At 48.8% G+C, this 21894-nt stretch overlaps 1 protein-coding gene across 2 annotated transcripts in view; it reads right to left on the reverse strand.

Annotated features, from left to right (window-relative positions):
* Positions 1-21894, reverse strand: part of TEPSIN (TEPSIN adaptor related protein complex 4 accessory protein) — a 64366-nt gene that overhangs the window by 9383 nt on the left and 33089 nt on the right. For both annotated transcript variants that reach the window (XR_003856363.1, XM_029599220.1), the window contains exons 3-9: positions 20397-20488; positions 19510-19603; positions 11978-12045; positions 11464-11545; positions 10956-11027; positions 10676-10864; positions 9920-10097 (exon numbers count right to left, since the gene is read on the reverse strand). Coding sequence is in view for 1 of the 2 variants with exons in the window: in XM_029599220.1 (XP_029455080.1) it covers positions 9920-10097; positions 10676-10864; positions 10956-11027; positions 11464-11545; positions 11978-12045; positions 19510-19603; positions 20397-20488 (775 nt within the window). In the remaining variant the exon portion in view is untranslated. The remainder of the gene's footprint in view (positions 1-9919; positions 10098-10675; positions 10865-10955; positions 11028-11463; positions 11546-11977; positions 12046-19509; positions 19604-20396; positions 20489-21894) is intronic.

Below are 21894 nucleotides of genomic sequence, written 5' to 3' on the forward strand. Positions count from 1 at the left end.
GAGTCGGGAACGGCCTGGCCATGTATCATGAGGACCTCCCCCAGGTCGCTGGCTGACTCGGTGCTGCGGAGGTGCCCTCCCCACCCGGCAGGCACCCTGAACAAAGTCCATTGCGGGAGAGCCGAGAAGCAGGCTCCTCGCAGGTCAGACACTGATGAGAACGCGGCATGACAGACAAAAAGTATCGCCACGAGGCAGGGGAACAGTTGAGCAGTGCACGCTCCCTTCTCTGCCTGAAGCAAAAGGTAAAGAAAGCAAGCTGCTGATTAATAAAATATTTCCTTTGGCCTTATTCATATCCCTTTTTTTTTTTTTAAGCAGGGGAATGAAACTTCTCTGTCAGTGCTGCCAGGGAATTAAGCATCCCAGGGGCCAAGACAGCTAAATAGGGGGAGTGACTGGACCACCAGTATCGCCCCCAACTACACAGGTCACCAGGAAAAGAGCCTAGGCTGAGTAACTCAAGGGGCAAGCCCCCCTAGGCTTCCCAAGAGCGAGGAGACAGCGCTGTCTCCTAAAATGAACAGAGCTTTGTCAAACTACTTTTTTTTTTTTTTTAATTTTTACAAAGAAGAAAAATACTTTCTTGATCCTGTCAATTAAGAGAGAAAACCCTCACAGGTCAAAGATAAAGTAATAAGGTAAGGGAACCGCAGGGTGAGCTGCCTGCATCTTCTGGAGACAGACAAATACTGAAGTGCTGCAGGGTAGGCTCTGTCCTGATATAGGATACCCTTTCAGTTTTGGTCTGTCTCTATTTGCTGGACAGGAGGCTCAACCCACGGTCTGGACTGATCTGGGTACGTACAGGGAATCAGGATTATCCTCCCGTTGGCACCTTCAGTGCTTCATTCTTCAGGAGGAACTCTCCCTGAGAGATAAACATCCTGCACAGGAGGAAGGATCCTAGGACAGTCAACCTTCCTCAAACATATTGTCTGTGGCTGTACCCCCTCGAGGAAGACATTCTCAGTCTTGTGCAGTGGCACCGTAACAGAGGCCTCCTGGGGATCTACATACCATTCACTCCCAACAGGCCATGGATCAGATTTCCTCCATTATCAAGAACCTGTTCTCATATTTACAACCTGAGGTCTCGCCTCTGTATCTCCCAGGTCCAGGTGGGGATGGGATTCCAGACCACAGCCCTCGCTCTCCAGGGGCACCACTATCCCCAGCTTTGGATGAGGAGCAGGATGTTCGGCAGTCACCTCAATCAGTTTGTCCAGACTCTCCACTAGACTGTTCCCCTAATAGCTCAATGGGTATTCCATCTGACTCCCCGGAAGAGCCTCCAGACCACTCTTCTCCTCCAGAGGACCTTACCTATTCACGGCTCGTGGAGAAGCTGGGTAATATGTTGGGGGTGGAAGTACGCAAGTTACCTGACCTTCGGGAGAAGGCATTCTAAAAATCCTAGAAGTACCAGCTGCGCCCTTGGCTCTACAGTCTCATAAAGGTGCTCGATGCGGGTACTGTCTGAAATGTGGGAGTCTGCTCATTCTAATCTACCGGTTTCAAGAAAGCTGGATTTAAAATTCAGGCCAGAGAAGTCTGCCACATATGGAGTCCAACTCCCATGTGCATCAGTGGTTATAGAGTCAGCGATGAAACGAGAGAAGAAATCAAAACTACATGCGTCGACTCCTCCACTGAAGGAGCAAAGGCTTCCTGATGACTTCACAAAAAGACCTTCCAGAGTGCAATGTTGATCTCCCGGATTCAACTACCAATTTTATATGGTACAATATCTGTACAAATCCCTACAACTGTTGAAGCCCTTCTTGCGCGCATCGACAGCCCAGCAACTCACACCTCAACCGTTTTATGATATGGAAGAGGGTTTATGGCATTTGCTCTGGGCGGTTTATGAGTCCTTTGAAACTCTTCCTGGACTTCCGCTACCGCTTTCTGCTCGCCAAAGCCTGGCTCCATTCCAACTCCATCAGGGAGGACATCCATGGCAAGCTGGCCAATCTGCCCTGCATGGGTGAAAACCTGTTCAGTAACAAGCTCAAAGACACAGATAGCAGATTAGGACAGGCAGTGTTATCAAGTGTTCTTAACCAGAAAACCATGTCCACTGGGGAGTAGGGTAAAAAAAAATAAAAATTATATATATATATATATATATATATATATATATATATTTATATTTTAATAAGAAGAACAAGGTAGGACATCGCAGTTGTTATGGCGGCTGCATGTATCTACTATCACCTCTGTTCAATGCCTTTTTAATTTTTACCTGAAACTTGGGACTCCCAACTAACATGGCTAATTCAGCCTGCTTATCGACGGAAAAAAAAAAGCACAATTGCTTACCTGTATTAGGTGTCCTCCTAGGACAGCAGGATGTTAGTCCTCACATGTGGGTGACATCATTGATGGAGCCCGGCATGGAAAACATTTGTCAAAGTTTCTAGAAGCTTTGACCAGCAGACTGAGCATGCCCAGCCTGCTACTATCTGTGCGTCCACGCGAGGTCCCCTTTCAGTCTCGTAACATAGCAAAAAGATGAGTAAAAAAATAAAACAAACAGAATGTGAACCCAACATTATGGGGAGGCGGGCGGTTATTCCTGAGGACTACCATCCTGCTGTCCTAGGAGAACACCTGTAACAGGTAAGCAACTGCGCTTTCTCCTAGGACAAGCAGGATGGTAGTCCTCACATGTGGGTGAGTACAGAGCTCCAGACCATAATTTTCAGTTAGAGAGACCAACAGTGGCCGAACAAGATGCCAACGGGCCATAACATAACTGCGGCACTATGGGTAACAGAAGGACCGTCTGATTCCCACAAGAAGCACGAGCAGAGAGAGTTGGGGTCAGGTCTGGAACAGGTTGTGCCTGATGGACTAACCGAAGGAGCTGTCCTGACGGCTATCCCTGTCAAGGCACTAATGGGCTGCAAACATGTGGAGAGAACTCCAGGTTGTGGCCCGGCAAATTTCTGTGATGGGGACTGCACACAAGTGAGCCATACACGCCGCCATCGCCCGCACAGAGCGAGCCTTTACTCTGCCGGCTAATTGAAGGCCTGACTGTGCGTAGCAGAAGGTTAATTCAATCGGCTAGCCAGTTAGGACAAGGTCTGTTTTCCCACCGCCATCCCCAGACTATTTGGATCAAATGACACGAAGAGCTGGGTGGACTGTCTATAGCTCGCTGTGCGATCTAGGTAGAACGCCAAAGCCCGTTTACAGTCCAGGGTATGGACAGCCCATTACCCTGGGTGGGAATGAGGCCTTGGAAAAAAGGTGGGTAAAATGATGACTGATTGATATGAAAATCAGTCACCACCTTGGACAGGAACTTAGGATGCGTACGCAGAACCACGTGGTCTTCATGTAAGGTGGGTACGTAACCAAAGCCTGGAACTCACTGACCCTGTGAGTGGAAGTGATTGCCACCAGGATTTTAATTGACTTTCCAGGTGAGGAGCTTCAGGTCACAGGACTGCAGAGGCTCAAAGGGGGCTGCATCAGTCGTGCCAGGATGATGTTGAGGTCCTAGGATACTGCCGGTGGTCGAAGCAGGGGCTTCAGTTGGAGGAGACCCCGCATGAAAACGCTCAACCAGGGGCTGGACCGAAATGGGCGTACCAATGACACCTTGGTGATATGTGCTTACCACCTGATGTGCACCCTGACAGAACTGGTCTGGTGTCCAGACTCAGACAAGTGCCACAACTAGTCCAACAGTTGGGAGAAAGGGCATGAGAAGGGGTCCAAACCCATATCCTCCACACCAAAACGGAAAAAACGTTTCCATTTGGAACTGTTAGTACTTCCGTGTCGAAAGTTTCCTGGACTCTACCAGAACCCTGGAAACACCTTCAGAGAGCTGGAGGATTAGGTGCCCAAGATCCAAGCTGTGAGGACCAGTGCCCGAAGGTTGGGGTGGCGCAGGGTGCCCTGGTTCTGCTGCACCCAGTGAAGGGAGAAGGCGTCGCAGGCTGGAATGCTGTTCCCCGCCGTTAGGGAGCAGAACCTGCTCACCTTGTGGTTGAGAGGGGATGCGAACGGGTCCACATGACATGAATCTGAGAAAGTTCTTTTTTACTCAATGCACAATTAAACTCTGGAATTTGTTGCCAGAGGATGTGGTTAGTGCAGTTAGTATAGCGGTGTTTAAAAAAGGATTGGATAAGTTCTTGGAGGAGAAGTCCATTACCTGCTATTAAGTTCACTTAGAGAATAGCCACTGCCATTAGCAATGGTAACATGGAATAGACTTAGTTTTTGGGTACTTGCCAGGTTCTTATGGCCTGGATTGGCCACTGTTGGAAACAGGATGCTGGGCTTGATGGACCCTTGGTCTGACCCAGTATGGCATTTTCTTATGTTCCCCACCAGTGAAACAGGTCAGTCGCTACTGCTGGGTTAAGGGACCACTCGTGTGGCTGGAAAAACCGGCTGAGGCGGTCCGCCAGCACATTGAGCTGACCTGGCAGGTAGCCGGTCTGGAGAAACATTCCTTGGGAAAGGTCCCAGTTCCAAACCTGTACCGCCTCTTGGCAGAGGAGGAACGAGCCCATGCTGCTGTTTGTTGATGTACCACATAGCGACCTGGTTGTCTGTCCTGATAAGAACTTCCTTGGATGACAACTGAGCTCTGAAGGCCCACAGGGTGTACCCTATCGCCCGAAGCTCCAGAAGTTTTATCTGGCAATGTGCCTCGATGATGGTCCAAATCCTGAGTGTATAGGCCGTTCGTGTGGGCTCCCCACTCCGGGGAGAAGCATTGGTAGAGAGGGTCACCTGGGGTGGTGTGGGCTGAAACGGAAGCCCGGTTCTAGATTGGAAAGGGTGTGTCTCACAGGTTAGGGATACCATGAGAGGGTTCGTAATCATGACCAGAGTTTCTAGATCCTGAGATGCCTGCTGCCACTGGGACCGTAAGGTCCCCTGAGCGCTCCTCATGTGGAGGTGGGCCAGGGGAGCCACATGGAAGGAGGCCGCCATGTGGCCCAGTAGGTGGAGCAAGAGCCGAGCTGGCACCCTCCCGCTATTGTGGTCTAGGGTAGCCAGCGAGGCAAGGGCAAATCACCCGGGTCCGTGGGCAGGAAAGCCTTCGCTTCCGCAGTGTCCAACCTGGCGCTGATGAAGTCCAGCGAGGAGGACAGGCAGAGGTGCAACTTGGGAAAGTTGATGATGAACCCCACTGTCTGCAGGGTCTGCACTATCAAGGCCAGAGCATGCAAGGCCTCTGAGCGAGAGTTGCTTTTGATCAACCAGTCGTCCAGGTATGGAAACACATGGACTGAGCAATACCTGAGGTAAGTGGCACCACCGCTAAGCATTTGGTGAAGACGCAGGGGGCTGATGCCAGCCCAAAGGGCAGCACTTTGTACTAAAAATGTGCATTCCCCACCAATAAGCAGAGGTACTTCCTGTGGTTGGAGAAAATGACAATGTGTGCATACGCCTCCTTGAGGTCGAGGGAGCAAAGCCAGTCTCCTCTTCGGAGAAGTGGGATCAGCATGCCCAGAGAGACTATCTTGAACTTTCCTCTTATGAGAAATTTGTTCAGTGCCCTGAGGTTGAGATAGGGGCACAAGCCACCTTTCCTTTTCGTGATGAGAAAATAGTTTGAGTAGAACCCTTGGCCCTGGTTTGCGAGGGACCGGTTCCACTGCTCCCGCTGCCAGGAGGGTGGAAAGTTCCATTTGAAGAACGACCAAACGGTCCAGCCCCCAACCAGGGGCTGGACCGAAATGGGCGTACCAATGACACCTTGGTGATATGTGCTTACCACCTGAGGTGCACCCTGACAGAACTGGTCTGGTGCCCAGACTCGGACAAGTGCCACAAGTAGTCCAACAGTTGGGAGAAAGGGCATGAGAAGGGGTCCAAACCCACACGGTGGCGAAGTCTCTGGGAGCCGACTGAAGTGCAGACGGTACCCCTGGCGGACGATGGAGAGGATCCAGTGGTCCGATGTGATCCCTTCCCTGCGCTGGGCAATGCTGAGGAGCCTGCTGCTGACTGGGGGATCGGGCACCAGGGGAACTGCCAGCTGACTCATACTCCCTTGTTGCCAGTCAAAAGTCCGTGGCCGAGGCTTGCTGGGGAGGGGGTGGGGAGCCCGAACCCTGGAACTGGTGCGGGATGTGAGAGTTCGAGCGGCTTGAGGGTAATGCTTCCTCAGCTGGTAGAAGGGTTTACGAGAACCTTGCCTGGAGGCTTTCCTGGCTAAGGATGGCCCTTCTTAGGCACTAGCAGATAGCTGCTGGAGGGTACCATGATGGTCCTTCAGCTGCACCATCACATCTCGGACCTTATCCCCGAAAAGATTCTCGCCTGTACAGGGGAGGTCAGTGAACCTATCCTGGTCCTCCGGCTGGAGGTCTGAGGCCTGGAGCCAAGCCATCCTTCTGGCACTGATGCCCACAGCAGCTAAGTGGACTGCAGTTTCAGAAACATCGTAGGTGGAACGCACCTCATGTTTTCCTGCATCCAGACCCAGTGAGTCAATGGCGGTAAGAGCTTCCTGCTGTTGCTAGGAAGGTTCGCCGCAAAATCCTGGACTCGCTTCCAGAGATTGTTGTTATACTGAGTCATGTAAAGTTGGTAGGCTGCAATGCAGGCAACCAGCATGGCGCCTTGAAACATTTTTCTCCCTATGGTATTGAGTTCCCTATGCTCACATCCTGGAGAGGCAGAGGCATGGGTACGGGATTGCCGGGCCTTTTTTAAAGTGGACTCCATGACCACTGACTGGTGGAGAGCTGCCTCCTCTCAAATCCCAGGGCCGGTTGCAACAAGTAGGTGGCATCAGTCTTTCTGTTAACTGGGGAGAAAGAGATGGGGTGTTCCCACATGCGGAGCAGGAGGAGTTCTTTAAGCATATAGTGGATCGAGACTGCCACAATCTCCTTAGGAGCGTCAATGAACTGGAAGACTTCCAGCATCTTGTGAAGTGCATCCTCCTCCATTAGGAGCTGAAAGGGGATGGCTTCAGCCATAGCACTGACAAACCCCACGAACGACAGGTCCTCGGGCGTCACCTCTGGGGGGAAGGCTCCGAGAGGAGGTCGGAGTATTCAGAGGATGAGTCTTTGGAGTCATCCCGCCAAGGGTCATAGGGACACTCTTTCCTTACTTGGGCCAGGGTTGGCAAGGGCGAGGGCCGTGAGTGGCATCAGCCCTAGGCTCCAAGGGCTTCGGAGGACGTAGGGGCACTGACGGCACAGATAGGTCCTCCCGGCATCGAAGGGATCATCAGCTGTGGTAAGCCTCAGGAGTCCGGCAACAGCTCGGGGAACTGTGGGTGAGGGCGCATGGTCCCGGCTGCTTCTTCCTTCTCTTGAGGGCCCGAGAATGGGAATCGCTCTGGTGGAGGGCATCGGTGAGCGATGGGGCATCAAGGGGACCTCGGGGACTGGCTGTGTCTGTAGGGCGCCAAGAAGGACATCCAGACGCTCCAGCAGAGGTGCTAACACCAATGGTGGAGGCTCGGGCACTAATATGGGGGCTAGTGGCACCAGCAGCTCAACACTCTGCATCGTCTTGAGCACCGCCAATTGCACCCTGCGGACCAACTCCTCCTGGAAGTCTTGAGGGATCAGGACTGATTGAGGGGGACAAGGTGTCGCCGGCAAATCCTTGGGTCCCCGAGGTGGCACGGCGCCCTGTACCAGTATCGGTGGGGAATGCCTCAGGCTACTAGGTACACCAGAGGATGGGGCCTCCGATGGCTGGTGCCGCTTTGATGTGGCTCGGCGGCAGCTGCAGCCACTCCGAACCAGAACTCTCTGGACGGTGATCAGTGCCGGTGCTTCCGGAACCGCTTCCGGTGCTCGGCCCGGTATTTCCCCGGCACAGAGGAAGTCGATGACAGGTCTGGGGGAGTGGAGAGACCACACAGGATCGATCTCCTTCTCCCCGATCCTTTGGGGTGCTAGCTAGAGGAGTGGCGAGAGGGAGCAATTTCGACGGCTCTCCGGGATCAGTGGGTGTCGAAGAGACTGACGCAGGTGTGTAGAGGATTTAGTGGTCCCAAAAGGTTTCTCCATTTTGTCAAGGTGCACCCGACACCCCTCTGGGTGTCATCTGATCGCACAGATGGCACCCACGGTCGGCATGCGAGGCCCCCAGGCAGAGGATGCAAACCCCATGCGGATCAGTGATGGGCATGGTCCGCGGGCACTGGGGGCACAGACGAAAACTGGTCGATGCCATGAAAAATGTATGGCGCACAGTCGATGACTGATGGACACCGTGAGGTGGGGAGTCGGGAAGCGACCGCGAGTTGGAGCAAAAAAACGGAAGAAAAGTCTTACCGTATTGAGGGGGGCACCGACCGAGAAGGAGGACTCGAAAAAGTTGGAGCTCCACGGACTGCGAGGCAACTGCACCGTGGAAAAGAAGAGACTGAAGGGGGACCTCACATGGATGCACAGATAGTAAACAGGCTGGGCATGCTCAGTCTGCTGGTCAAAGCTTCTAGAAAAACTTTGACAAAAGTCTTCCGTGCCGGGCTCCATCGGATGATGTCACCATTCTGCTTGTCCTAGGAGAAAGCAAGTTTGCTTACCGTAAACTGTGTTTTCCGTACATAGCAGGATGAGTTAGCCATTCGTACCCTCCCTCCTCCCTGGACATGCTTTTTCTGCTCCTTGCTGACGATGGCACAGCCTTCTAACTTTATTATTAACTGAGGAGACTGATGACGTGCTGCGCGTGGGAAGTGCCATACAGGCGTAGCAAAGCAAAACTCTGTCTTGGAGCAAAGAGTGTCCGTGATAGCACAGTCGATGAGGTCACTGAAATAGCATGGCTATTTCATCCTACCTATGGAAAACACAGTTTAAGGTAAGCAAACTTGGCTTATACACACACACACATACATATATATATATATATATATATATATATATATATATATATATATATATATATATATATATATATAATGAGGATGTAAATAGATCTATATAATCATTTCCAGATCATTTATAAATATATTGAAAAGCACGGGTCTCAGTACAGATTGTGTCTCATATACATTATTGTAATGCTCTTTTAGTGGGTTTATCTTTCAAGATATTATGGAAACTTTCAATTGCACAAAATGCTGTAGCTAGAATGCTTAAGAAGTATGCCAGTGGTTGAGTTGCTGACATGATTGCATTGATCACCTGTAGAATCTTGAGTAAAATTATGACTTCAACTTTAAAAGTATCAAGGGGAAAGCCTCCATATTATATGAAAGTTAAGATCAAATGGTATAAGCCTGGAAGGGTGTTAAGATCTACAGATGGGGCATATTTGGTGGTGCCAAATAGAATGGGGCAAAAGCAGATGAGTTCTAGGATGTTTTCAGTGGTGGAATACTTTGCCAGCATCAATTCATCAAGAGGGAGACTGCATTTTAGAAAACAGGTGAAAGCATTTTCAGAGAAAAATGTATTGTTTTAGAAGCACTGTGGTTTCATATGGCAATGGCAGCTAATAGAGTTTTGTTAATTTTTGTAGTTTATCATAGTAACGACAGCAGAAAAAGATCAAATGGTCCATCCAGTCTGCCCAGCAAGGTTCTTATGGTAGTATCTGTCGTGCACGTTACCCCCATGTTTCTCTTAAATTTGTATTTAATTGAAATTTATGATTTTATGAATATTTTATTTGTATTAAACTGCTTTGATTGGCTTAGTTGCCAGAAGTTGAACTAGAAATGATTTTAAATACATAAAATAAACATATATCAGCCACTTCATTTAATACATCTTATCTTTAGTGCAAATATTGCATAGTAACAGTACCAAAGCCCCAGGACACTTTGCTGATCCAGATATTTTCAGTGACCTAGTGCTCACTACCTGCTTATATCTAGGGCTCTGGCACTGGTGTCTTCTTTATTTTCTCCTCTCACAGTCCCTCTAATGTGCAGGTCACCAGTACTGCCCCTCACCTCTCCATCACATCACTCGGCTCTCTACTGGCTCCAGACTGGCTGTCACTGCCACACTTGCTGCAGGACTCAGAAGTCTTGCTGAGGTCACATGTCTCCTGTGAGGAGTTCTGGGAGCTGTGGCCACTGTCATTCTCCTCCCACCCTCCTCCTGCCAGCCCTGGCTGGTGACGACTCCCTTCAAGACAAGCAAAATGAAGGGAAAGTAGTGTCAAATTATTTACAAGTTTTAAGTTTTCTTCATATTAGAAATTATGCTTCTCACATGGCTGGTGGACAATGATTTCTTAGTTCCAACCTTTAATGTATACAGTAATCAAAATGTAATCTCAGCCAATACGAATGACTTTGTGCTGCTCTGGGATGAGATCCAGCTTTTCTCTCACTGGTACCTGGAATTGTACTGCGCAGAAACATACTCAAGACTTAAACCTTGAAGATGTTTTTGGACAGATTTCTTTAAAAATGCATGAATTTTCTTTGCAGTGTGAAAAATATTGTACACATACACAGTCCAGTAATATAAACAAACTAGAATCTATCACTGAAGTCAGACTTTTCTTTCCTTCTCTGTTTTGCTAACCCTGTTCATGCTTTACTTTGAGTTCTGTATAAGAGTGTGTACCTAGTTTCTTAACATTATGGGTTAGAGACAGTATTACATGCACCTCACCTGAACTACAAAATTATTCATTTCTATCAACTCCTAAGTGTCTCTGCTTCCAAGAAAAGCAGAAGTGAAGTAAGCCAGTGTACCTCTCGTGTTGTGAGTTGACAGATGTCGTGTTTTGTCTGGAATATGGCAGTCATCACCAGTAGAAGGAATGGTCACTGGCTGGTAAACCTCTTCCTGAGGATTACTGCTCAGAGGACCAGGAAGCACAGCACTGGCCATGACCTCTGCTGCCTTCTGTATGGTGGAAAGCAGAGATTCACTCACAGAACCTACAGAGAAACAGAAACACCAAGTTTTAAGCAGCTTTAAAAGCTGTCCCATGTTCACCAACATAGAATTAGCCTGGTGGAACGCACTTACTGGAGCCATTCTGCTCTCGAGTGTAACCAAAGCCTTGCAGCTTAGAACAGAAAGTGGACTCAGACCCCATCCCTAGAAGCAAGAGATAAACAGCATCCCAAATTATTCTTGTAAAAAAACATCACATGCAGAAAGAAATAGCTGTGAATCATGTGGGAAAAGGGAGCATGGGACACATGATGGCTGATAATGCAACATCACCTTAGGAAATACCCAGTGGATCCGAGTGCCTGCATATACCAATCTGCTCTTCTGCTGCCCCTGAGACAAATGCTTCATTATCCTACTTTACAACTTCTGGACACCCAAACCCCTGACATTAAGATCCTAAAAAAGCAAGCCATCACTGCTCTAACAGAGCAAAAAAAACCCCAAAAAACCAAACATCATTCCTTCATTGTGTGTTATGGTATATGATCACATATCATCAGCTTTCACTAAAACTGTGCTATACTAATTATATTACTACCTATATTTGGGCCAGACTGTTCCATTTTGTTACTAATACCTGTCTGCTGAGGCAAAGCTCTGGAAAGTGGAGCCAAAGACTGCGATAGTAAGGCATCAGAAAATAAAGCACTTGCCAAGTCCTGAAAAATAGAAAGGCAACAGAACTAGTTTTGAATGAAAGAGGATGCAGTAATGCACGCTACTCAGAACCATGGGAAGCACAGTGCATGTAGCTCCCAAGGGAACTTCAGCCTGCTCTCAGCCATGGGAGGTCACTGCAACATCTCTTGTAGGTGCAAGAGAAAACTGGGTGACTCCGGAAGCTGCATATGACGCCTGCTCTAGTGGAAATGGAATCCCAGGTCTCCTACTCAACACTGCCAGAGATAATATACAAGCACCAGACAGAGCCCCAATCACAGTTTAAGTGTTATAAGCATGAGAAAATTCTAGTTCCTTATCTCAGAAGCTCATGTCAAGTCTCATCACTCAGTGTGGCTCCTGATCCACGGCATCTTGTCAGTAACACACTATTTTGTTTCTTTGTGTATGGCTGACGCCTGAGCACTCACCTGTGCGGCTGCTCGAACCTTTTGGTAGAGGCTATTTCCATGGAAAGGGTCTGGGGGACCACTGAAAACTAGACAAAGGATAACATCCTCAGGAGTGTCCAAAACTTAAAACAGCAAATTCATTAAAAAAAAAAAAAGTGGATCTGGAGCTGTCCCATCCACGCACCCCTCTTCTAAACCTCATGTTCCTTCCCTTACACAGTGGAGTTTGGTTTCTAGGAGTTAGTAGCAGCTAATGTATCCAAAAGCAGCAGGAAGGTCTGTTAGATTGTGGAATTAAAGACAAAGGGACAAGGGTTCAAGCATGTTTCTTGGCGTAGGGTGATTAGTTTATTGCTTCAACTGCTGTGGGAGCACTCTTTTCACACTCTTGTAAGCAAGCTCCAGCAAAAAGCACTTAATCACCAAAAATGAACAAATTCAAGAACACAAACATTGCTCATCCCCTAAACACTGTAGGACTGTTGTCATGGGTGCAGTTTATATCTGTCAGCTTTTAGAAAATCAGGATAATAGGAAACTTGACTCCTTTCTCCTAGGACAAGCAAGATGGTAGTCCTTGCACATGGGTGACATCAGATGGAGCCCAGCACGGAAAACTTCTGTCAAATGTTTCTAGAATTTTGACTAGGAACACTGAGCATGCCATTAACCACGCGTCCATGCGGGGTCCCCCTTCTGTCTCTTCTTTTCCGAGCAGCTATTTGCCTTGAGGGTTCTTTTTAGAGTCTCTCTTGGTGCTTTTAATTGGTACTCCCCCGTCGGTGCTTCATTGCGGTGAGGTAAGTTTTTTGTACCTTCTTTGCGGTCGATTCCCACTGTGCCATTCTTGGTATCCACCGGTCATCAACCGTTCGCCGGGTTCTTTTTCATGGCGTCGTCGGGTTTTTTGCCGATGCCCCCAGTGCCTGCAGACCATGTCCTATCACGGATCTACACGAAGTTTGCATCCTCTGCCTGGGGGCATCATCTTTGTGACCAAATGACCCCCAAGGGTCGTCAGGCTCGACTTGATAAAATGGAAAAAAAACTCTTTGGGTCTAAAAAATATGACCCTTAGACGCTGGTGTTGGGCACCTCTAAGCCCATGGACCATGGGGAACAGATGGAGCTGCTTCCCTCAGTGCCCATTCCCCTTCTGGCGCCCTCACATGATAATCATGCCAGAGATGGGTTTTCTTCAGTGTTGTCGCACTCCAGGACCTCGGGATGATCTCCATCCTTGGCGCCAGGGAAAGATTGGGCTGAGCACCATGGGAAACCTCAAGCATCAGCACCAGTCACCATCATCACACGGTACCGTGCTCGGGGTAGCACCGAGGTCCACGGTGCTGCCCCCCTAGGAACCCTGTGGAGAGGAGACATCAACCTCCATTGCACCGAGTCCTGGGCATTTTCCACAGACATCGGTACCAGATACAGAGCCTCCCTGAGGTTCCGGAGAGGCTCCGGTGACACCTCGTCCTGCTCTTCCACCCTCAGTCTTCGCTTCGTCGGACTTCCAGGAGTAGCTGGACTGCAGGGTGCAACAGGCGGTGCTAAAAGCCCTTCAGGGCATAGAGTCGCTGGCTCCACTGGTACTTCTAAAAAGCAGAGCTCCAAAAACCAGGCAGACCTGGGATTCCAGCATCCGAGCCTGCCCCTGTGATCTAGCGCCACTGCTAGAGCGACGCAACGTCCTCTTGGGCATCCTGCCCATGCAGCCGCCACTGGTGCCCAGGGGTCTCTCAATGCCCCAGTCATCTCCACTAAGGGCTCCTCGTCGGAGGACGATACCTCCCATCCAGGGGCACTGTTGGTGCCTGTACCATGCACACTCTTGCCTGTCTGGTTCCCAGTCCCTTGGGGCTCTCTGTGCCTTCGAGGCCATCGGTTCAGAGGCCGGAGGTCTCAGGTAGGTACCCTTCCTGGGGAGCCCCAGAGGACTTAAGTGAGAAGGAAACCATGTATGATCCCTGGGGGGATGATACCTCAGTCTTCCTCGCATGACTCTGGAGACATCCTCTCGGATTTAGTCTCCTCCGGATGAGAGGTGTAGATCTCCGGAGGATCTGACCTTTGCGGGCTTTGTGTGAGCCATGGCCAAGTCTGTCCCCTTCCAGCTTCTGGCAGAGGAAGACGCTTGTCTCAAGATGCTGGAAGTTCTCCAGTTCGTAGATGCCCCAAAGGAGGTGCCTGCTATCCCTCATTCATGATATTTTCAAGGAATAGCTCCTCAGGATATGGAAACACCCAGTTTTCATACTGCTGGTGAACCATAAGGCAGATGCACTCTACCTTGTCCAGCCGGCCTTAGGTTTTGAGAGGCGCCAGCTCCCACACAAGTCTGTGATGGTGAAATGGACCCTCAAAAAAGCTAAATACTCCTGTACCTACACTTTGGCGCCTCTGGGGCGGGAACACCGGGCTGCTGATGCCCTGGGTAGGAGAGTATCAGGGCACGATGTTGATCGCTCGCATCATCTCCTACCAGCTTTATATGACCCAGTACACTCGCAACCTCTGGAAGCAGGTCCAGGAAGTAGCTGAATGCCTTTCCCAGCAACAGCAGGAAGCCCTCCTGGTCGTTGCCCAGTAGGGCCTTGAGTGCGGCAAAAATGAGGTGCGTTCCACCTATGATGTGGCTCAGGTAGTGGCGGTAGGCATTGGTGTCCGTAGGCTGACATGGCTCTGACTGGAGGTCCAAGACAAGCTCACTGACCTGCCCTGTACTGGGGAGAACTTGTTTGGAGACAAGGTGCGGGATGCTATGGCTCAGCTGAAGGACCACCATGAGAACCCTCCAGCATCTCTCTGCCAGCACTTTTTGGTCCAGAAGGCCTCACGTCAGGGCAGCAGAAGGTCCTTTTATCGCCAGAGGAAATAGTATCCTCTGGCCCAGCGTACTCTTAAGCCGCATGGGAATTCTAGGGGCTGCTCTCAACAGTGGACTCCCAGACCTCAGCCGGCTCAACAGCAAAGCCCCACCACGGGGTTTTGACTGGTCCCGAGGAAGCATATGCCCTGTACCCGTACCCTCAGCACCCCCAGTCAGTTGGCTACAGATCCTTCCAGGAATGATAGCCACAGATCACCTCGGACCAGTGGATCCTGTCCATCATCCATTGAGGGTATCAGTTAAATTTCTTGAGTGTCCTGGCAGACTCTCCCCCTGTTCGTTGTGGGGCTAGATCCCACATCAGGAGTTTCTTTGGACAGAACTCTCCACTCTGTTAATGGCGGGAGTGGTAGAACCTGTTCCACAAGTCAACAAGGACTGGGATGCTACCCAAATACTTCCTGATTCCAAAGAAAGCAGGGGGTTACACCCCATTTTAGACCTGAGGGCCTTAACAAACATCTATGAAGAGAAAAGTTCAAGATGGTCCTACTGGGCACCTCTATTCCTCTTCTGCAAAGAGGGGCCTGGCTTTGCTCCCTCGACCTAAAGAATGCCTCTGCCCACCCAGGCATCTCCCCCCGTCACAGGAAGTAGTTACAATTCCTGGTAAGTAACAATCATTTCCAGTACAAGATGTTGCCGTTCAGCCTGGCCTCAGCCCCATGTGTCTTCACCAAGTGCTTGGCAGTTATGGGGGCACACGTCTTCCCCTACTTGGCCAATTGGCTGGTAAAGGCAGCTTCACACGAAGGGGCACTTCATTCCCTCAACTTGAGCATACAGTTGCTGGAATTCCTTGGGTTTGTCATCAACTACCCAAGTCCCATCTTATTCCATCGACTCAGTTGGACTTCATTGGGGCCCACCTGGATACATCTCAAGGCTGGGCTTTCCTCCCTCGCGACCTAGCGCTTGCTCTAGCATCTCTAGTGAGTTTGATCCGCTGCAGCAGATGCCAGCCCGCCTTATGTTTCGGTTGTTGGGTCACATGGCTGCCTCTGTCCATATCACTCCCTTGGCCTGCTTACACATGCGGAGAGCCCAATGGACTCTGTGGTCGCAGTGGCGCCAGGCCTCCCAGGACCTCAGTGTGTGTGTGTGCACATCACACCACCCCTCCATGTCTCCTTGTCCTGGTAGGAAATTCTCCCTAACCTGGAGTAGGGGGTTCCCTTTCAGATCCTTCACAGATGCTTCCACCCTGGGCTGGGGGGGCGCATGTGGAAGGCCTCGGCACACAAGGTCGCAGGTCGACACAGGAGGCTTCATGACAGATCAATTTCTTGGAACCTTGGGCGATCAGTATGCGCTTTGGGCATTCCGGGACTGCCTATCCAATCGAGCAGTCCTGGTCCAGACCGTCAACCAGGTAGTGATGTGGTACCGGATCACTCCTCCTCTGCCAGAAGCTGTCCAGATTTGGTCCTGGGCCCAGTCCCAGGGAATTCTGCTCTGGGCTGTGTACCTAGCAGGGTCAGAGAATGGGGTGGTGGATCGCCTGAGTCCAGCGTTCCAACCCCATGAGTGGTCCCCTAGATCAGGTGGTGGCGATTTGCCTTTTCCGCCTCTGGAGGGAACCAGACATACATCTCTTTGCCTCCCCCTATAACAAAGTGAGCAATTTCTGCTCCCTTCACTGGAGAACTGGGAGACCAGCCTCAGATGCCTTTGCCTGAAATTGAGGCAAGGGCCTTCTATATGCATATCCTCAGCTTCTGAATACTCCCCTGAAGCTCCGGCAAGACGGGGGGGGGGCTTGATTCTCATGGCCCCCCCCCCCCAGTGGTTGAGACAGGGTTGGTTCCCAATCCTTTGGGAGCCTCCATCAGGGATAAGAACATAAGAAGATGCCATACTGGATCAGACCAAGGGTCCATCAAACCCAGCATCCTGTTTCCAACAGTGGCCAATCCAGGCCATAAGAACCTGGCAAGTACCCAAAAACTAAGTCCATTCCATGCTACTATTGCTAGTAATCACTATACATCAACCAACCTCTTCCCTTGCAATAGTAATTCTCCAACATTCAAATATCGGTGACTATTGCTAGTAATAGCAGTGGCTATTTTCTAAGTCAACTTAATTAATAGCAGTTCTCTTCCAAGAACTTACCCAATCCTTTTTTAAACACATCTACACTAACTGCACTAACCACATCCTCTGGCAACAAATTCCAGAGTTTAATTGTGCGTTGAGTGAAAAAGAACTCTCTCCAATTAGTTTTAAAATGTGCCACATGCTAACTTCATGGAATGCCCCCTAGTTTTTCTATTATCCGAAAGAGTAAATAACTGATTCACATTAACCTGTTCTAGACCTCTCATGATTTTAAACACCTCTATCATATCCCCCCTCAGCCATCTCTTCTCTAAGCTGAGAAGTCCTAACCTCTTTAGTCTTTCCTCATAGGGGAGCTGTTCCATTCCCCAGAATTGTACACAGTATTCGAGGTGTGGTCTCACCATGGAGCAATACAGAGCATTATGATATTTTCCATTTTATTCACTGATCAGATCAATCTAGAGACCTCCCCCGACCTGATCACACAGGATCAAGGCAAGCTGCACCATTCCAACCTCCAGGCACTGTCTCTGACGGCCCGAATGTTGAGAGGTTAGTCCTGCGGTCCCCTTGACCTCTCTGAAGAGGTATAGTGGGTCCTGGTAGCTTTTCGAAAGCCGTCTATCAGGAAATCATACACTTTGAAGTGGAGGAGGTTCTCCTTTTGGTATGAGAGCCTTGGCTTGGATCCATTCTCTTATCCTACTCCCAAGTTGTTGGACTACTTGCTATCTCTTTCTGATGCTGGCCTGAAAAACAACTTGGTCAGAGTGCACCTCAGTGCTTTTGGGGCCTATCACCATCCTGTGGTGAGCCAGTTCATGCAGGGTTTGCTTCAGCTGAAACCTCCCCTGCGGCTTCCTGTGGTGTCCTGGGATCTTAATGTAGTTCTGGCTCATCTCATGTGAGATCCCTTCGAGCCACTGCGTTCCTGCGAGTTGAAGTACCTGACGTAGAAGGTTATCTTCTTGATTGCAGTTACTTCGGCCTGCAGAACTGATGAGCTTCAGGCGTTGGTAACAGATCCTCCTTACACAAATGTTTTCCATGATAGGATGGTGCTTTGCACCCACCTTAAGTTCCTGCCTAAGGTGGTGACTGATTTTCATCTCAACCAGTCAATTGTTCTGCCTACCTTTTTTCCCAGGCCGCATTCTCACCACAGTTGGCAGGCTCTGCACAACCTGGACTGCAAAAGAGCCTTGGCTTTCTATCTGGAGAGAACAGCAGGCCACTGACAGTCCATGCAACTCTTCCATCTCCTTCGATAAGAACAGATTGGGAGTTGTGGTCACCAAGCACACAGTATCCAATTGGCTGGCAGATTGTATTTCCTTCTGCTATGCACAGGCGGGCCTTCAGCTTGGAGGCCACGTCAAGACTCATTCTGTACGTGCCATGGCGGCTTTGGTAGCCCATCTGCATGCGGCTCCCGTGGCAAACATCTGCAAGGCTGTGACATGGGATTTGCCACCACACATTCGCGGCCCATTACTGTTTGGATAGAGATGGCCATAGGGACAGCAGCTTTGGATAAGCTGCCCTGCGGAACCTCTTTCAGTAAGAAACAATCCAACTCTTCCTGCCTAGAGCCCACTTTTGCAGGGCAGGCTTCTCCCTAGGTTTTCCACACCATCGCAGCTGTTGTGCCTGTGGATCTATTTAAGTTTGGGAGCAGCCTGTAGCTTGGTATTCACCCATGTGAGAGGACTACCATCCTGCTTGTCCTAGGTGAAAGTAGAGTTGCTTACCTGTAACAGGTGTTCTCCTAGGTCAGCAGGATGTTAATCCTCAGGAGAACCACCTGCCACCATGCAGAGTTTGGTTTCTGCTAGGTTTATTTTATTTTTTCGTAATTCTATGAAGGGGGACTCCGTGTGGATAGTGGCATGCTCAGTGTGCCTAGTCAAAATTCTAGAAGCTTTGACAGAAGATTTCCGTGCCGGGCTCCATTTGATGATGTCAACCATGTGTGAGGACTAACATCCTGCTGTCGTAGAAGAACAACTCAGCTTTCCACAGCACTATCTTAGCATAACCATTTACTGGGCTCACCTGGAGCCCCCAATAAACAGTTCCATTTAAAAATCCAAGATTGTTAATGGACAGCCAGTATTTATTTATTAAAATATTTATATGCAACATTATCTAAAATTTTAAGCAACTTAGAGAAAACACATTCATAAAAAGCAAACATTTTAAACAGACAACTACTCAAATGAGAAAGACAATTATGCATGTTCTCAGATCTTTGCCTTAACTGCAATCAGAGTGCTACCCGTTCTCTCTGTTAATTTTAAGAAAATGCTTTTCCAAATAAATGTTTTCATATCTTTTTTAAAAGATTTGAAATATGATTCTTTATGAAGGGAGTTCCGCAAACTCTTCCATAATATGGGGCCTGCCTCAGCAAGCATCTTTTCTCATCAATCAGAGAGTCTTACAAGGCGCACTGATAGTACATCATGTAAACACAGACCAGATGATCTTAAATTCCTCTCATGCCTATATATTTTAACCAATTCTTCGCACACCACAGAAATACCTTTTCTGCTGTTTAGAACAAGAATCATGAGCTGGCTCTGTTTACCTGTAGCTTCCTGGATGAAAGTTACATTCCGTCTGAGTTCCAGCATAAAGTGAGATGAGCCATGCATGCACGTGTACAGCAGGATCTTCAGCACCTAGAGTATGACAATACTTTACTATGGTAAGAAGGGAAAATCTACACAGGTCATGATGGGTCAGCTGCACAGAACTGTACCTCCACATGAGGCAGATATACTGTACCACCAAATTGCACTATTATGAAAGGAGGTTTATACAGACTAATTCTGCCCTGGGGGAAGAAGACTGGAAATTGCACACTCAAAAGAATAGAAGCAACAACTATAAGAACCAATTTCAATGGTTCTGCAAGTTTACTTTATTAGAGTACTATGCACTTAGGTTGTCCAAGGGCATTTCCTACCTCCAACAGAATGCATAGCATCATTCTTATATTATCAAAACAGCACGATCAAACACCGACCCCAAACCACATATACTGCTACTATTGTTTATTTGTTTCAAGAAGCTGTCATTATCATTTATGGGACAATTTATGTACAAAGTCAAAACAATAAAGCATGGTGTGTTCCTGACAGAAAATGCACACTTGCACTCTGCCACATTAACATAAGTAGTGCCATGCTGGGTCATACTAGTGGTCCACTAAGCCCCAGCATTGTCTCTAACAGTGGCCAGAGTCACCTAGAAGTAGCTGGCAGATCTACAGGAGGTGGGAGGAGAAGCAGAGAGACATTTCCTGTTGCTTACTAATGGAAGAGATCTTAATTCTGAGTCTGTAATAGAGTACACCAGGGCAGGAGTAGGAAAACCAGACTACAATCTCTGGCCACCCTGGGAGACAGATGGCTGTGACACATGCCCCAGAACACCTTTCTAGTGAGAGTCACCTCCTTATTTTGCCTTTACCTTTAACTTGACATGACAGGACTTATTCTGGAGCCGGTTCAGCAGATACTCTAGAAGACACTGGCTGCTCCCCTCTGACTCTTGAGATATTTCTGAACAGGTGCTTGTTCAGGAAATTAACAAGCAATATAAAAGGTCTTGTTTTTTTTGTTGTTGTTGGCATGGAAAACCCTACTTCACGATCAACAACTGCGCACTTCTAATGCCCAGAAAATGCCTGCTAGTGTACCTAAACTGTAAGTCGCTGTATCTAACTACAGGTCCCCTTGACTTTGGAGCTTCAAGTTACTCAGAGCTGTGCTAAGTCATAATTAAGGCTTCTGATTTAAGTGTTTATAAATTGTAAATTTAGGTGTTTATTTCCCAGCTAATTGGGGTTTCTTAGAAGGTATCAAAAAACTATGTCTATCGGTGTTTTAGAGGTATAGGTACTGTTGAATCAAATGTAAAAATTACTACTTACCTGATAATTTCCTTAGTACAGACAGGTAAATCCAAAACCAGTAGGTTATACAACTCTTCCAGCAGATGGTGATGGAGCAAAGCTGATATCACAGTATATACCCGTATTTTAGCTCCATAACACACACTTTTTTTTCCCCAAATGGTGGGGGGAAAATGTCTGTGTGTCTTATGGAGCGAATATTAAAAAACAAAAAAAACAAACAAACAACTACAACCCCCACCCTCCTGGCCCCCCCCCCCCACCCCAGATCTGCCAAAAGTCCCTAGTGGTCCAGCGGGGGTCCGGGAGCGATCTCCTGCACGTGGGCTGTTGGCTGCCAGTAATCAAAATAGTGCAGACTGCCCTTTGCCCTTACTACGTCACAGGGCCAACCAATGCCCAGTGACATAGTACGGGAAAAGGGCCGTCGGCTGCCAGTAATCAAAATGGCTACCGGTGCCATTGGTCAGCCCCTGTGACTTACTGATTACTGGCAGCCGGCAGCCCACGTGCAGGAGATCGCTCCTGGACCCCCGCTGGACCACCAGGGACTTTTGGCAGGTCTTGGGGGGGGGGGGGTCAGGAGGGGGGGGATTGTAGTTAATTAAATTTAAAGGGTTGGGATGGGGGTTGTTGGTTTTTTTTTGTTTTTCAGAAAGAGAATGATAAAAGTTTTCTGATCTGGAGAGTGGAACCGAAATAGCCCTCCCAGGACCCGAAAACGAAATGGGGACAAAAAAAAAATTGTATGCACTCCCCTAATTTGCTCCATAAGATGCACAGATGCCCGGGAACAGAGCCGGTTTAGCACACCTTTTTTTTTTTTTTTAATTTTCCCCCTCTGAATCCTAGATGCGTCTTATGGTTAGGTGCGTTTTATGGAGCGAAAAATACGGTAACCCCTGTATAGTGACATCCCGGCAGTATTCTCTGCAAAAGCCAACTGTGGACAAAACTAGCAAAACTTGATTATTAACAGACAACCATTCCAGCACTCAGCCAAGAGGAAAACACTGAGCTCAGACAGAGTGCAATAACATTAATCTAAGGACT

The sequence above is a fragment of the Rhinatrema bivittatum genome, chromosome 4 (genome assembly GCF_901001135.1).
Source record: "Rhinatrema bivittatum chromosome 4, aRhiBiv1.1, whole genome shotgun sequence".
Taxonomy (NCBI): domain Eukaryota; kingdom Metazoa; phylum Chordata; class Amphibia; order Gymnophiona; family Rhinatrematidae; genus Rhinatrema; species Rhinatrema bivittatum.